This window comes from Eulemur rufifrons, chromosome 1, assembly GCF_041146395.1.
Source record: "Eulemur rufifrons isolate Redbay chromosome 1, OSU_ERuf_1, whole genome shotgun sequence".
Classification (NCBI taxonomy): domain Eukaryota; kingdom Metazoa; phylum Chordata; class Mammalia; order Primates; family Lemuridae; genus Eulemur; species Eulemur rufifrons.
In genome coordinates, this window is record NC_090983.1 from 71,729,755 (window position 1) to 71,743,393 (window position 13,639).

The following is a 13,639-nucleotide window of genomic DNA, read 5'->3' on the forward strand; positions in this document are numbered from 1 at the left end:
CGCTGTGAAATGTGAATATTTATGGGGCTCCCCCCAGTCCTCATCTCATGTGATGAGGATGAGCACATTGTATTTATAAAACAGCCTTGGAGATCTTCTGAGAATGTCAGATTTATAAACTAGTCAGTCAACACGTAAATTCGTTTTCATTTTTATACCAATTTGTATTGTTACATTAACTACATGATCAGTTATGACCCAGAGAGAGGTGTTTACTTATAAAGAAAGCTGCATGTGTTATCTATCCAGTCAAGACCCCAGATCTCTGATAAAAGTTCTTATGAAATAAAAACTGAAGGTTTTTGTCAGAAATATTGATTAATGCTATTATTAAAGTATTTATACCTATACGTCAACTCTTGGCCCACCTGATCTATGGGCAATTTTCCCCATGCATTTTCTTGCATCAGCATTTCTCTCAGCTGATTATTGTCAGTGGTTCCTTTTTCTCCTTGAATTGAATGCAGAGCCTAATCATGCCTTGCAGACAGTATTCCCCCCACCCCATGCCCTTCCCCAGGCACTAGCAAAAAGGTACTGGATCTGAAACACAATAGGAAACTAGTTTTTTTGTTCTTTTGAGACAGAGTCTTGCTCTGTCACTCTGGATAGAGTGCAGCAGTGTGAATAGACTTCACAGCAAACTCAAACTCCTGGGCTCAAGTGATCCTCCTGCCTCAGTCTTCCAAGTCGCTGGGACTACAGCCATGTGCCACGATGCCAGCTAATTTTTCTATTTTTAGTAGAGACGGGGTCTAATTTTTTCTATTTTTAGTAGAGACGGGGTCTTGCTATGTTGCTCAGGCTGGTCTTGAACTCCTGAGCTCAAGCAATCCTCCCGCCTCAGCCTCCCAGAGCGCTAAGGATTACAGGTGTGAGCCACTGCACCTAGCCTGGAAACTGTTTTGAGTGACAATGAGGTGCCACCCAATTGAACATAATGTATCAATTAATAAGTACTAGCCTGAAACTGATTTCTGTCTAGGAATTGACCAGGGACTCTCCTAACAAGGCTTTTTATCACCAGGTGAAATACAAAGAAAAGTATGAAAAGGAACGAGGAAAGCCCATGTTGGACTTTGAAACACCAACATACCTCACTGCCAAAGAGTCTCAGCAGATGCAGAGCGGGGTAAGTCCTGCAAGAACACACCACACAACAACAATACCATAAAAGTAATGAACACAAGCTCTGCCCACAAACATGTCCAGTCTTTTGTTATCCAAAAGCAGTAGGTGACGCAACTTTTTAACATGTAATCACCAAAATTTTCTCTATTTCAGAAGTCCTATGATTTAGTTATTAACAACAATGTCCTTAGTAGGTATTTACTGTATATGTTTTATTTCAACAACGATTTTCATAAAATTAGAACATAGCAAACTATTCCTAACACTTAATATAATTTGAATTTTTCTTTGATGAATGAAAAGCTCCCTCTGCACCATTGGCTTTGGGATGCTGTACTCTTGGTAGGATGCCCCAAGCCAAACAAAAGGGGCTCAGTGATCAAGATGTTTATCAGGACCCTAGAAAATCAAAAGTCAAGGTGCCACATTTCCTATTCTAGAATTTTAAGCAAAAACATTTAAAAAATAATTTTTTTCCATTTTTAAGCAAGAGTGGAGAAGAATGGAGTCTTATGCTAAATCTTAGAAAGTCTGTTTTCATTGGGAAACAGGCTTATTTGGAATTTCTGTTTGCGTCTCCTCCCAGGACCATATCTCCAACTATAAATGGTTTTTAATAAAAGTAGCAGTTTGTGGAGCTTTCTAGTGTCTAGATGGCTAGGTCATTAAAACTTTTAAATTGTTTCAAACGAATTGGTGAATCTGAGTAAAGAGTCTATGGGAATTTCTTATACTATTCTTGCAACTTTTCTGTAAATTCAAAATTCCATTAAAATTAAAAAATTACAAAAGTGGAGTTCCAACATCTATTCCAGGCTTCTGTGTGAGACAGCGTCGGCTGGAGTTTGAGGAGGGGACAGAGGTGAACAAAACCACAGGATTTCTCGGTGTTTCATTATCTGCCTCATACAGTCAGTGATTTAAAAAAAAAAAATAGGTCATGATTATGAAAAAGGCCAACTTTGCATTCAGTGCCCTTGGGCTCTCCTTCCCCTGGGATTTTTTTTTTCCCTTGAGTCATTTACTTTTAATTCTGAAGTAAAATCTTCTGTCACCTTAAGAAAGATGTAGAAAAGTGTCAGGACAGATGATGGTCGATTCACATTCTTGGTGGTGCCTTGTTCTTGGTGGTGCCTTCATCCTTCTGCTCGGCCAGCCCCAGTCCCAAAGGTAGAGAGGGGACTGGGGAGCCCATCAAAGTTTCTCAGCCTCTGAGTTTCCTTGGGGTTATCTGCTCTAGACAAAGTATTTCTAGAACAGTCGTACATGTTTCAAATGTTGTGAGCATTAGCAGAATTATGATTGAGTAAAGAGACCATACGTAGAGAGAAACATAATTTTCTTTTCTTCCCAGGATTGAGAGATAAATTGTAACAAAGATTCTTTTTTAACTTGTCTTTCCTTCCTACTCACATTAGAAAGAATATAGGAGGGATTATGACGAGTCCATTAAAGGCAGAAACCTGACTGGCCTGGAGGTCACGCCAGCTTTGTTACATGTCAAATATGCAACCAAAATAGCAAGCGAGGTAGTGCCCACTTGGTCTTTTCTTTCCTTCTTGATCCAAATAATTGCACTAATGACACCCATTAATGTGTTCCTTCTACCACTTTCAGCATCACCTAACTGGGGGTTTCAAGTTGGGTTCACGTGTTTGATGCTACCACCTAATCAATTACCCATGTTAATTCTTCTAATTTCTTAATTGAATACCTAATAAATGTGCTTACCTTAGCATTCCTTTAATTTCTAGTTTTTCAGTTGATATTTAATATTAACTGATGAAGCTTATACCCTGCTTTTATTCATATCTTGACTTACTAAACTTGTCTAAAAATTGGAAGAGTTTTTCTTATTTTCTGGTTTTTTGGCTCTTCACCTAAGGGGAATAATTCAGGCTTCCTCGTCAGTGTTGTTGCTTTTATTTTGTGATATAGAAAGAGTACCGGAAAGATCTAGAGGAAAGCATCCGTGGGAAGGGTCTCACTGAAATGGAAGACACACCTGACATGCTAAGAGCAAAGAACGCCACCCAGATCCTCAATGAGGTAGGCCCACAGCGACCACCCGCACAAAACGAAAAGGGCATCTTTTCCCTCCCAGCCCAGTTACGGAAAAAACAAGACAAAAACAGAGAAGAGACAAAAAGAGTTTTTAATTTTCAAATTCCATATCCAAGATGCTTATTAACCATTAAATAAAATATATCTCAATTTCCGATAAGTGGATATTGTAACAGTCTGTTTCTATAGTGGTTATCATAACCCATTATTTATCTAATATCATCTTATTTAACCTTGACACAGTGGGTGTACTCATTTAAATAAAAACACCATACTGAAGTGGTGTGCACCTAACTTAATACTAGTTATGTACCAAACCAGATTTGCAATTTATACTCTAATTTTCTAAGTAGAGAACACTAAATGTATTCAGAAGGAGACCTTCTGTTGACTAACTGACACGGGTAGAACAGATTCCTACGGTGGGCTTCAGTGGACACCACATGGAACAGCGAAGATGAACTATTAATCTTCTTAGCTAACAAGAGACACCGTCTGTGACAACTGAGGTGGCATGTTATTTATGTGGATGTACAGTCACTCTGTATGTTTATTACCTAGTGATGAAAGTTAGGTAACTTTTTTTTTTTTTTAATGCTACTACAGAAAGAATATAAGCGAGACCTGGAACTGGAAGTCAAAGGAAGAGGCCTGAATGCCATGGCCAATGAAACTCCAGATTTCATGAGGGCCAAGAACGCTACTGATATTGCCAGTCAGGTCAGAGTTACTACTCCATCCCAGTCTTTCAAGACAGTCATTGTGACTTAAGGACACAATGTTGTCCCCCTGTCATCTTACTTGTCCATCAGTGACAGTGAAATGCATACAATGGCCTTCTTGAACATCTGCCTGGTGGAATCCATTCCAATGAAAGGATGAGGGACCCTTTGCCAGGCTTGTTTCTGTCGGCCTTTCTGAGTCTATAGCCACCTGGGGACACTCAGAGCCAAGGGCAGAAGTTGAGAACCAAAGAGCTGCTTGGAGCTGGGGCAGACTCTGACATCCTGGCCTTGTCTCTCAGTCAATCCGCTCCTCATTCGGCGTCAAGAATTCCTTGCTAATAACTTGGGAGTTCTTTCTTTCTCTCCCATCAAGCCCCAAGTTTAAAACATAGTTTTAGGTATTGTACGCTGTCTAATGCTAACTGATGTGGGTCTTTCACTTACTGGCCATTCTCCCAGCTCCTGTGTAAACAATCCATGTCTTATTATCTGTTGATTATTTCTCTCCTTACCCATACCTCACGCTGTGCCCAACTAGAAAGTAAGTCTATAAACAGTTAGGACTCGACTTTTCTCTCTGAGTCTCACTCTTTAGTATAAAACTATAAACATAATAGGAAGAAATGTCTGTTGAATGTCAAATGAATGAGTTACTCTTAGAAAAAAAAATATTGGTCACCTCTTAATCAAATCTAGCCAACAAATGTTGTGCACATTGTAAACATTTACCCAACTATTGGGTGTCCTTTTACAGATTAAGTATAAGCAATCAGCAGAAATGGAAAAGGCCAATTTCACTTCCGTGGTTGATACTCCGGAGATCATTCATGCCCAACAAGTCAAGAACCTTTCAAGCCAGGTAAGGACATTCATCAGATTGTCACTCATGGACCCTAATTGTGAAGAACAAAAGTCTTTCCATTAATAGGACTTGCTTTCAAATCAGTTTTTCCCAATAAAAAAGAAGGGATTCACCTATGATGCAGGTTTGAATAAGAGTTAAGATTTCTGTATCAGATTTAAAAGAGATTATAAGTGGAAATTTTAAGGTACTGAAGAACTCTTATGTGGTACAACTCATAATTAATTAATCAATACTTTAACATGTAAAGTCTCATAATGGGGATCTAAAATTTGTCTGCAAATGTGGAAGAAACAAAGTAGACAGCCCACATTTGGATTACCAATCTCTAACAAGATTGAGATTGTGTCATTAACTCTAACCACACACTGTGACCATGATTCCTCCCATGATGAATAACTCTCCATCTTCCTACAAATAGAGAGATGAAGTGGGATGTCCTTCACGCACCAAGATAGACTCTCATTCTCATTTGTGTTAATAATCTTCAGTAATGATCAAGAGTCTGCAATTTGTTTGAGTAGCCCTAAATTAAAATTTTTGCTTGTCTTCTCATCAATGAGTTCCAAAGCAGTGGTTATCTGGCCTGGCTGTGCTTTATAAACACATGGGAGTATAGATTCCCTGGTCCAACCCTGGAATTTAGAAGGTAGCAAATCTGAGGTAGGCTTTGGAAATCTGTTTTTGTTTGTTTTTAATTTTCATCGATGATCTCTTAATAACCAATCAGGTTGGGGAATCATAGATTTAAACTTTTTATTGGCAACATGTAATTGTATATTGTAAAATTAGACACGAAAAATATAGTTATCAGTAGAGAATGGTTTAATTAGGAAACAGGTATATACAAATGGAAGAAATGAACCTTTTATTTGGGGGGGTAGGAATGGGGAAGAATAATTAACTTTTTAAAAATTACTAAAATTATATGGACCCCAAACTACCATGTTGTATCCACCGGGGGAGCCAGGGAGGCCACATTCTTTGGGCAGTGAGAGGCTTGCTAGCCTATTATGACCTTCCACTTTTGACATTGCTAATCTTTAAGGAAAACTTCAGCATGCAGGCCTGCCCCAGGGAGGGCTTAAGTCACTTACTTTGCTGTCCTGGGGCTCTCTTTGGCTGGTTTCTCAAGGCCTAAAATATGGCCAAACAGCTTAATTCCTCCCCATTTCAGATCAGTATTCACCTTTAAATGGTCAATACCAGTAGAAGGGTGCTGGTGTTTTCTACAAAAATGCTTCTTGATTTCTGATGGGGAGTCTGTATTTTATAACTTTTAAACCTCATACTTCGGGGTTCATGCAAAGAGTGTGAACTGACTACAAATTCAGTATACTATATGGTAGCCCTTTATGTGTGAGGATGTGTTCCAAGACCTCCAGTGGATGCCTGAAACCGTGAATGGTATGAAACCCTGTATATGCTGTGTTTTTTCCTATACTGTACATACGTGCATGCCTATGATAAAGTTTAATTTGTAAATTAGGCACAGTAAGAGATTAACAGCAATAACTAACAATAAAATAGAACAATTATATTAACAATATGCTATAATTAAAGTTATGTGAGGCCAGGTGCATTATAATCCCAGCACTTTAGGAGGCTGAAAGAGGCAGGATCACTAAAGGCCAGGAGTTTGAGACCAGCCTAAGCAACATAGCAAGACCACGTCCCTACAAAAAAAAAAAAGAAAAATTAGCCAAGTGTTGTGGGATGGTGCTGGTAGTCCCAGCTACTCAGGAGGCTTAGGCAGGAGAATTGCTTGAGCCCCGGAGTTTGAGGCTGCAGTGAGCTATGATCTTGTCACTGCACTGTAGCCTGGGCTACAGAGTAAAACCCTGTCTCTAAAAATTAAAAAAAAAAAAAAAAATGTTATGTGAAGGTGGTCTCTCTCTCTCTCTTTCTCTCTCTCTGTCTCTCAAAACCTCTTACTGTACTGCACCCACCTGTTCTGGAATGTGAAACTGAGGATGGGGGAGAACTGCTGTACTGAAGACTTTTTTTTTTTTTTTTTTTTTTGAGACAGAGTCTCACTCTGTTGCCCAGGCTAGAGTGAGTGCCGTGGCGTCAGCCTAGCTCACAGCAACCTCAAACTCCTGAGCTCAAGCGATCCTCCTGTCTCAGCCTCCCGAGTAGCTGGGACTACAGGCATGCGCCACCATGCCCAGCTAATTTTTTCTATATATATTTTTAGCTGTCCATATAATTTCTTTCTATTTTTAGTAGAGATGGGGTCTCGCTCTTGCTCAGGCTGGTCTCGAACTCCTGAGCTCAAACGATCCGCCCACCTCGGCCTCCCAGAGTGCTAGGATTACAGGTGTGAGCCACCGCGCCCCCCCCCGCCTGTTGAATAGTCTGGCTAAGTGACTCCATGCAGCTCAGCACTGAGTACTGGAGGCATCTCCCTCCAGGGCCTCCTTGGCCGTGATCTCCCTCATGTGGACCAGCCAGCAAGGGCACCCTTTGCCAGCGTTGCCAGGACCGTGGGTCCTACTAAATGCCCGGGCTCAGTTCTGGCAAGGAAAGGTTTAATGCTCATGGACCGAGAGGGCTGTGCTTTATAACTTCCTGATATCCTTGGACAATCAAGAAAATATGAAGGACTTTTCCTCCGCTGAGCCAGAAGGGCTATTTTAGGACCCATTGGCCCAGGCCCCTGTGATGTTCACCCTCCTTATTTCTTGGATTCTATTTCCAGAAAAAGTACAAAGAAGATGCTGAGAAGTCCATGTCATATTATGAGACTGTTCTGGATACCCCAGAGATGCAGAGAGTCCGGGAGAACCAAAAGAACTTCAGCCTTGTAAGTTTTTACTGAATCCAAGGCAGAGCCCACTGGTACCTGGGCACCCCAAGGAGGATGCCGCCTGTGGGCGCACACTTGAGTACCCCACCCCACCACGGGGCTGTTGAGCAGCCTCCGTAACTCCTGTCCAGGCCTCAGGAAATGTGTGCTCCATTCTGCTGTGGGCTCACCTTGTATTTCAATCTCAAGTCACAGTATGAAAGACCCATCTGTTTCGTTGTTGGTGGTGTAGGGGAGAAAAGAAGTATCTTTTCCTCACCCATCGCAGGGTTCATGGCTGAGACCCCTATAACAAATGATTAACAAGAGAAAAGCACACAAATTTATTTAATATAAGTTTTCCGTGACACAGGAGGCTTCAGAAATGAAGACCCAAAGAAACAGGGCAAGTCTGTGTATTTTTATGGACAGCGGTGCTGAAGTGTGATTGGACAAAGGGGGTGTGATCTAGTGGTAACAAACTGGGGGAATTTAGCAAGTCCTGTTTGTTCAGATTCTTCTCAGCATTTCTGTGTCGTTGGCTCCTTTCCTCTGGGTCTAAGGAGGACCTTTCCGGAATGAGGGCCTTATGACCTACTTTAGAGTAAGGTCAGAGATTTATTTTATTATCTGCTTCAGGGAAAAACAGTGAGAGAAGGTCAGAGAGACCTTCCTGCTTCTGCTGTTTTCCCAAATGCCAAGGTGCCATGTTTTGGGGTAGCATGTCCCAAACCCCTTCCTTCAGTGGCTTCCTGTTACTGAATATGAACCATCACCATCTTCCATTAGTTGTGACATCTGTCTTTTTCAAAGTTAAATCTAACGGATACTTTTTTTAAAACACTAGTTTTATATAAGTTTTTAAAAATTAGTTTATCCACAAAATTGTTATCACATGATTTCCATTAGGCTATTGGACCATGATTGTTGTGGCTAGACTCTTTTTTTATTAAATAATATAAAATTTTACACAATATAGGACAATTAAAAAAATAAAATTATGTTTATAACTTAACAAGATGTTTACTCTTTCTTCATAGCTCCAATACCAGTGTGACCTTAAAAACAGTAAAGGAAAAATTACAGTTGTTCAAGACACGCCAGAAATACTGCGTGTTAAAGAAAATCAAAAGAATTTCAGCTCGGTATATTTACTATTTATTTTCCATTTAATGCTAACCTAATAATTCCATTCTCCTCTTTAAAAAATATACTAGTCTCACACAGATATAGACAATTAACATCTAACCTCTTCAGTTAATACTAGCAGTTACTTGTTAAAATTCCTCACACTTTGCTCCCAAATCATCTCTCCAGAGACCACTGGAAATAAATCTGCTAACCAAGTAACTTTTCTTTCTTTTTAAATTTTTTAATCCCAGAGAGGTAACATGTGTTGTCTTACTCCAAGAAGATGGATTTCTTTTTGACATTTTGATTTCTTTTGTTATCCCTCCCCCAAATAACTGACTGACTTTGCATTTGCTCAATGGATTTTGTGTTTCACATGGGAGGGTTTTGTTGTTGTTAATCAACATTTTCTGGTTTTCCTCATTCTGTATCAATATGGTACAATAATCTTCAAAGAAATCGCAAGATCTGGAAAGTGAGTCGGGTTGTATTACTATACGTGGTCTGAGTCACTGATGCTGACGTGGGAGACGTCAGAGCCTGGGAACTCGGTCCAGTCCCTTTTGTTTTCACGGAAGCCATATTCCCTAGTCTTTCTCCAGGGGTTGCTGGATTTTCCTTTCTTCTGTGTAACACTGTCCTGCTTCCGGGTGCCCAGGTCTTATATAAAGAGGACGTCTCACCAGGAACGGCGATCGGAAAGACACCTGAGATGATGCGAGTGAAGCAAACACAAGACCACATTAGCGCGGTAAGGACTTTGGGGACTCACTTTCAATATTTTCTGCCTCCCTTTCATAGTTTACAGTGACCTCTGAGTTGCAAAACCTCTGTCACCAGAAACAGCTTACACTGCTGAAATAGGTGCCTGTGTACCACCACCACATGGCACGTGCCAGTGGTTAAAGTCATCTCCTGTTCAGTACAGTGTCATGGTGGTTTTCATGAGGGACAGGTGCGATATGAAAAATAGAGAGGCTTGAGAGAAACTAGAGCATGTGAGTCAAAGAATCAACCTTCTTGGATCCATGTTTGTGAATCTGTTCTAGTCAATTGAACTGTTGGGCATAAAAACATTGGGATGTACAAGAAAAATAAAGGACTAAGTAAGGGCCCTCACCCCTGCCCCAAAGAGACAAGAGAGAAACTAAGTGTCCCTGTCCTGGAATGGTTGTCCTCTGACCCCATATCAGAATGTGGCCCCATTCACACTAAGTATGGAGCTGAGTGATTTCAACAGTGGTTTTAAAAATTGTGGAACCACTAATCAAATGCATGTACGTGCTGGGAGGAATAACTGTCCAGCATGTAATAATACCATTTTTACATCTGCAGGTGAAGTATAAGGAAGCCATTGGACAAGGAACGCCAATCCCCGACCTGCCCGAAGTGAAACGCGTCAAGGAGACCCAGAAGCACATTAGCTCGGTAGGGCCCATCCTCTCAGCATGCGTTTGTGTGGCTGGCACCTCCCAGCTGCTACCCCAGCTCTCTCTCATGCTTCTTCCTCCTACCAAGAGCTTCCCATGCCTTGGCGATGTTGTCAATTCTCCTTTAGTCCTGAGTGGCGCCACTGCAGGTTGTAAAAATGGGTAACAAACCTGTCTTCACTTAAGGAGCAGAAGGGCCTTGGCTTCTAAATTGATCTTCATGCCATTACTTTCCAAAGTAAAATATTCTGACAGTAGTAGTAAGGTTATTGGGATGATCTCAAGGAGAATATGCATATAAACATAAAAGTAATATAAAGTAATTTTGGTTTATATATACAAATGAATGATAGGATTCCCCAATGTCCAAGAAGACATTGGGGAACTATCTCCCCTCACTTTCAAGGTTTCTTGCCCTGTATTCTAAGCTCTCTCCCTCTTATAAATGTAGTACCTTTTTTAAGGTATGGGTTTTCATCTATCCACAGTGGAATATTATATATATATATATATATTTTTTTTTTTTTTTTCAAGACAGAGTCTCACTCTGTTGCCCAGGCTACAGTGCCATGGCGACAGCCTAGCTCACAGCAACCTCAAACTTCTGGGCTCAAGCGATCCTTCTGCCTCAGCCTCCCGAGTAGCTGGGACTACAGGCATGCGCCACCATGCCCGGCTAATTTTTCCTATATATATTTTTAGTTGTCCAGATAATTTCTTTGTATTTTTAGTAGAGACGACGTCTCACTCTTGCTCAGGCTGGTCTCGAACTCCTGAGCTCAAATGATCCACCCGCCTCGGCCTCCCAGAGTGCTAGGATTACAGGCGTGAGCCACCGTGCCCGGCCGAATATTATATATTAAGCTTGTTCTCTAGCAGGAATTTCAGACACCTGTGCACAGTGGTGGAGGGAGGGTGCCCCCCACACCTGAAATCTCAGGTTACCACAGGCTTCTCCCGGGAGCCCTGCCTCTGCACCCCTCCCCCTTTCCCGTTCATAAGCAGGCTCTAAGCAGTTGCTGGCTACTAGCAAGATATTATGTGAAGTTGGGGAAATAGTTTATGGCCAATAAAAGATAAGGACCTTGGTGTTAGAGATTCCCCTAGTTGGTGGAGGACTGACTCTCACTTGATTTCCATTAAAAAATACTTGGTATTTCTCTTGCAGGTTGCTCATATTATTTAGATCTCATTCCCTTTTCACTCCCTGTTTATACTCTGGCTTCCTTGTGGTACAAACTTCATTTAGATTTTGTGTTCACTAATCCAAGAAATCTAGCCCATGGCTCCTTTGTTGCTTTGGATTGTAACTTCTCATCTTTTTCTAATTTTGTTTTGTCCTGTTGTCCATGATCAGTTCTGCTTCCTTGCTGGGTAAAGGATAAAGCAATGCCACTTTGTTACCAAAATGGTAGATTTTGAAAGATTACTAAAAGTTTTGTACCAAAACAAAGCTATTACTGCTAGCTTGTCATGGATTCTAGGATTTAATTTGTGACACAAACCTATAGATTTTCTGCATTGCTCTCCACGCTATGCACTAATACACCATAGATACACCACACCCCAATTGCTACCCTAGCTCTCTCTCATGCTTCTTCCTCCTACCAAGAGGAATTAAAAAGAATTCCTTCCTTCCGTTAGGCTGAAAATTCTTTACATTAAGAGGGAAGGAGGCAAGAGGCACAGAAATGGAAGTTTCTTACTCTTCTCATTAAAATGTATAGTTCCTCAATACTACACCTAAAAAATATGGACTTCTCCCCATTCAGAAACACTAGTTTATTTGATCCATCAATCATCAGTAAAACTTTCAGGGACAGATGCTCTTCCTGAAAAATAAACTTATTAAGTCTCCTTATATCAAGGGTACCTACAAAACTAGGAGCCATCTAGGAATGTTCATTAGAAAATACAAAATAAACAGAAAATTCTCAACAACTCTGAAATAATAGAGTATCATCTGATGAGAAAATTTTAAGCCAAGCAAGATTAAGTACAAATGTACTACAGGCCTACTATATTCAAGGCACTAATACTAGATGCAACAAAACAGAGTTTTCTCAGTTAAGTTTATTATCACTAATTAATGTGTTTTAGGAATGCACTAAGTGATGGTTATAGAAAATGCATGATTGAATACTGAGTTTCCAAAGTAGTAAAATTACAGCTTTTGAAGAGAATGTAAATATTTATGGAATTTCTTTTCCTTATTCCCTGAGTGTTACCTTTGAAAGCTAGATTGTTTTTATGAGTTTCCGCCAGATAGCCCACATGTAGCTACAATCTAAAGGATTTGTGGTCATTTTACGTTTTTGGATATTTTAATTATTTTCCACAGGTTATGTACAAAGAAAACTTGGGAACAGGCATTCCAACCACTGTCACTCCAGAGATTGAGAGAGTCAAACGCAATCAAGAGAACTTTAGCTCGGTATTTACAAATATATCAAATAAGAAACTATTTTCCATAAAAAATTTATCACAATAACCCATCATCCTTTTTTTAAAAGTAACATCTTAACAACAATTCTGTGTGTGTCTCTGTGTGTGTGTGTGTGTGTGTGTGTGTGCGCATTATTACCTGACCAAAACTATCTCAATTTAATACAAAATGACTCACATTTCCCATCATACTTTAACATTTTCAGTGACTGACTAGTGTGAGCACTTAGATCTGAAATACCTTACGTAGAATTAACACAAGATTCCTCATCATTAAACTCATATCTTATAACTTAGTGATTTCCGTTGTACTTTTTCACTCCCATAATTAGCCTTGTAGAGTTCATCCTTAAAATCGTGAAGTAAAAAAGTAAAAACATTTTCCTTACTAAATATTATGTACTAAAAACTTCCTTCTCACACACAACCCCTGCCCCTGTTCCCTCCCTTAATCTTTGTGCTTGTTTTGAATGTCTTCTGGGTACTTTCTTCTATCTCACAGGTTTTGTACAAAGAAAATTTGGGGAAAGGAACCCCAACACCTGTCACTCCTGAGATGGAGCGAGTCAAACGCAATCAAGAGAACTTTAGCTCGGTATTTCTCAGGGGGCAAAAAAAAAAAATCCCTTAAGTCTTATTTAAAACAATAACACATTACAAATGTAAAATAACTAAATTCATATAATGAAAATAATGATACCAAATATTACCTCATTTGCAACCCAAATCTAACTTAGTATTTACTTGAGTTCTGGTGTGAAATTTTAACTGTGTTTTCTCTAAAACATAGATATTTATCACTTTCCTTAAAAACCTATAATAGTGTTTCCTTCCTCCAATTCTCCTTTAATAACAACAGGTGTTTCTAACTGGTGTGGCACAAGGCAAAAGTAAAATCTAACACCCCTTCAAAAGGACAATGTTAATTTGAGTGTTATTTGTATTTATTGTGGTTCTGTTTGATGTATTCTTTGTGTTTGCAGCTCTTCTTAAACGAATGTGGTTCTGAAACATTTTCTTTCAAAGACAACACAGCAATTCACAGTAATTCAGAAATACAAAC

At 39.8% G+C, this 13,639-nt stretch overlaps 1 protein-coding gene across 2 annotated transcripts in view; it reads left to right on the forward strand.

Annotated features, from left to right (window-relative positions):
* NEB (nebulin) overlaps window positions 1-13,639 on the forward strand; it is a 206,554-nt gene that overhangs the window by 175,137 nt on the left and 17,778 nt on the right. For both annotated transcript variants that reach the window (XM_069472708.1, XM_069472715.1), the window contains 11 exons: window positions 1,028-1,132; window positions 2,550-2,660; window positions 3,070-3,180; window positions 3,802-3,915; window positions 4,675-4,779; window positions 7,484-7,588; window positions 8,611-8,715; window positions 9,360-9,452; window positions 10,037-10,129; window positions 12,473-12,565; window positions 13,079-13,171. In XM_069472708.1, coding sequence (XP_069328809.1) covers window positions 1,028-1,132; window positions 2,550-2,660; window positions 3,070-3,180; window positions 3,802-3,915; window positions 4,675-4,779; window positions 7,484-7,588; window positions 8,611-8,715; window positions 9,360-9,452; window positions 10,037-10,129; window positions 12,473-12,565; window positions 13,079-13,171 — 1,128 coding nt within the window. The remainder of the gene's footprint in view (window positions 1-1,027; window positions 1,133-2,549; window positions 2,661-3,069; window positions 3,181-3,801; window positions 3,916-4,674; window positions 4,780-7,483; window positions 7,589-8,610; window positions 8,716-9,359; window positions 9,453-10,036; window positions 10,130-12,472; window positions 12,566-13,078; window positions 13,172-13,639) is intronic.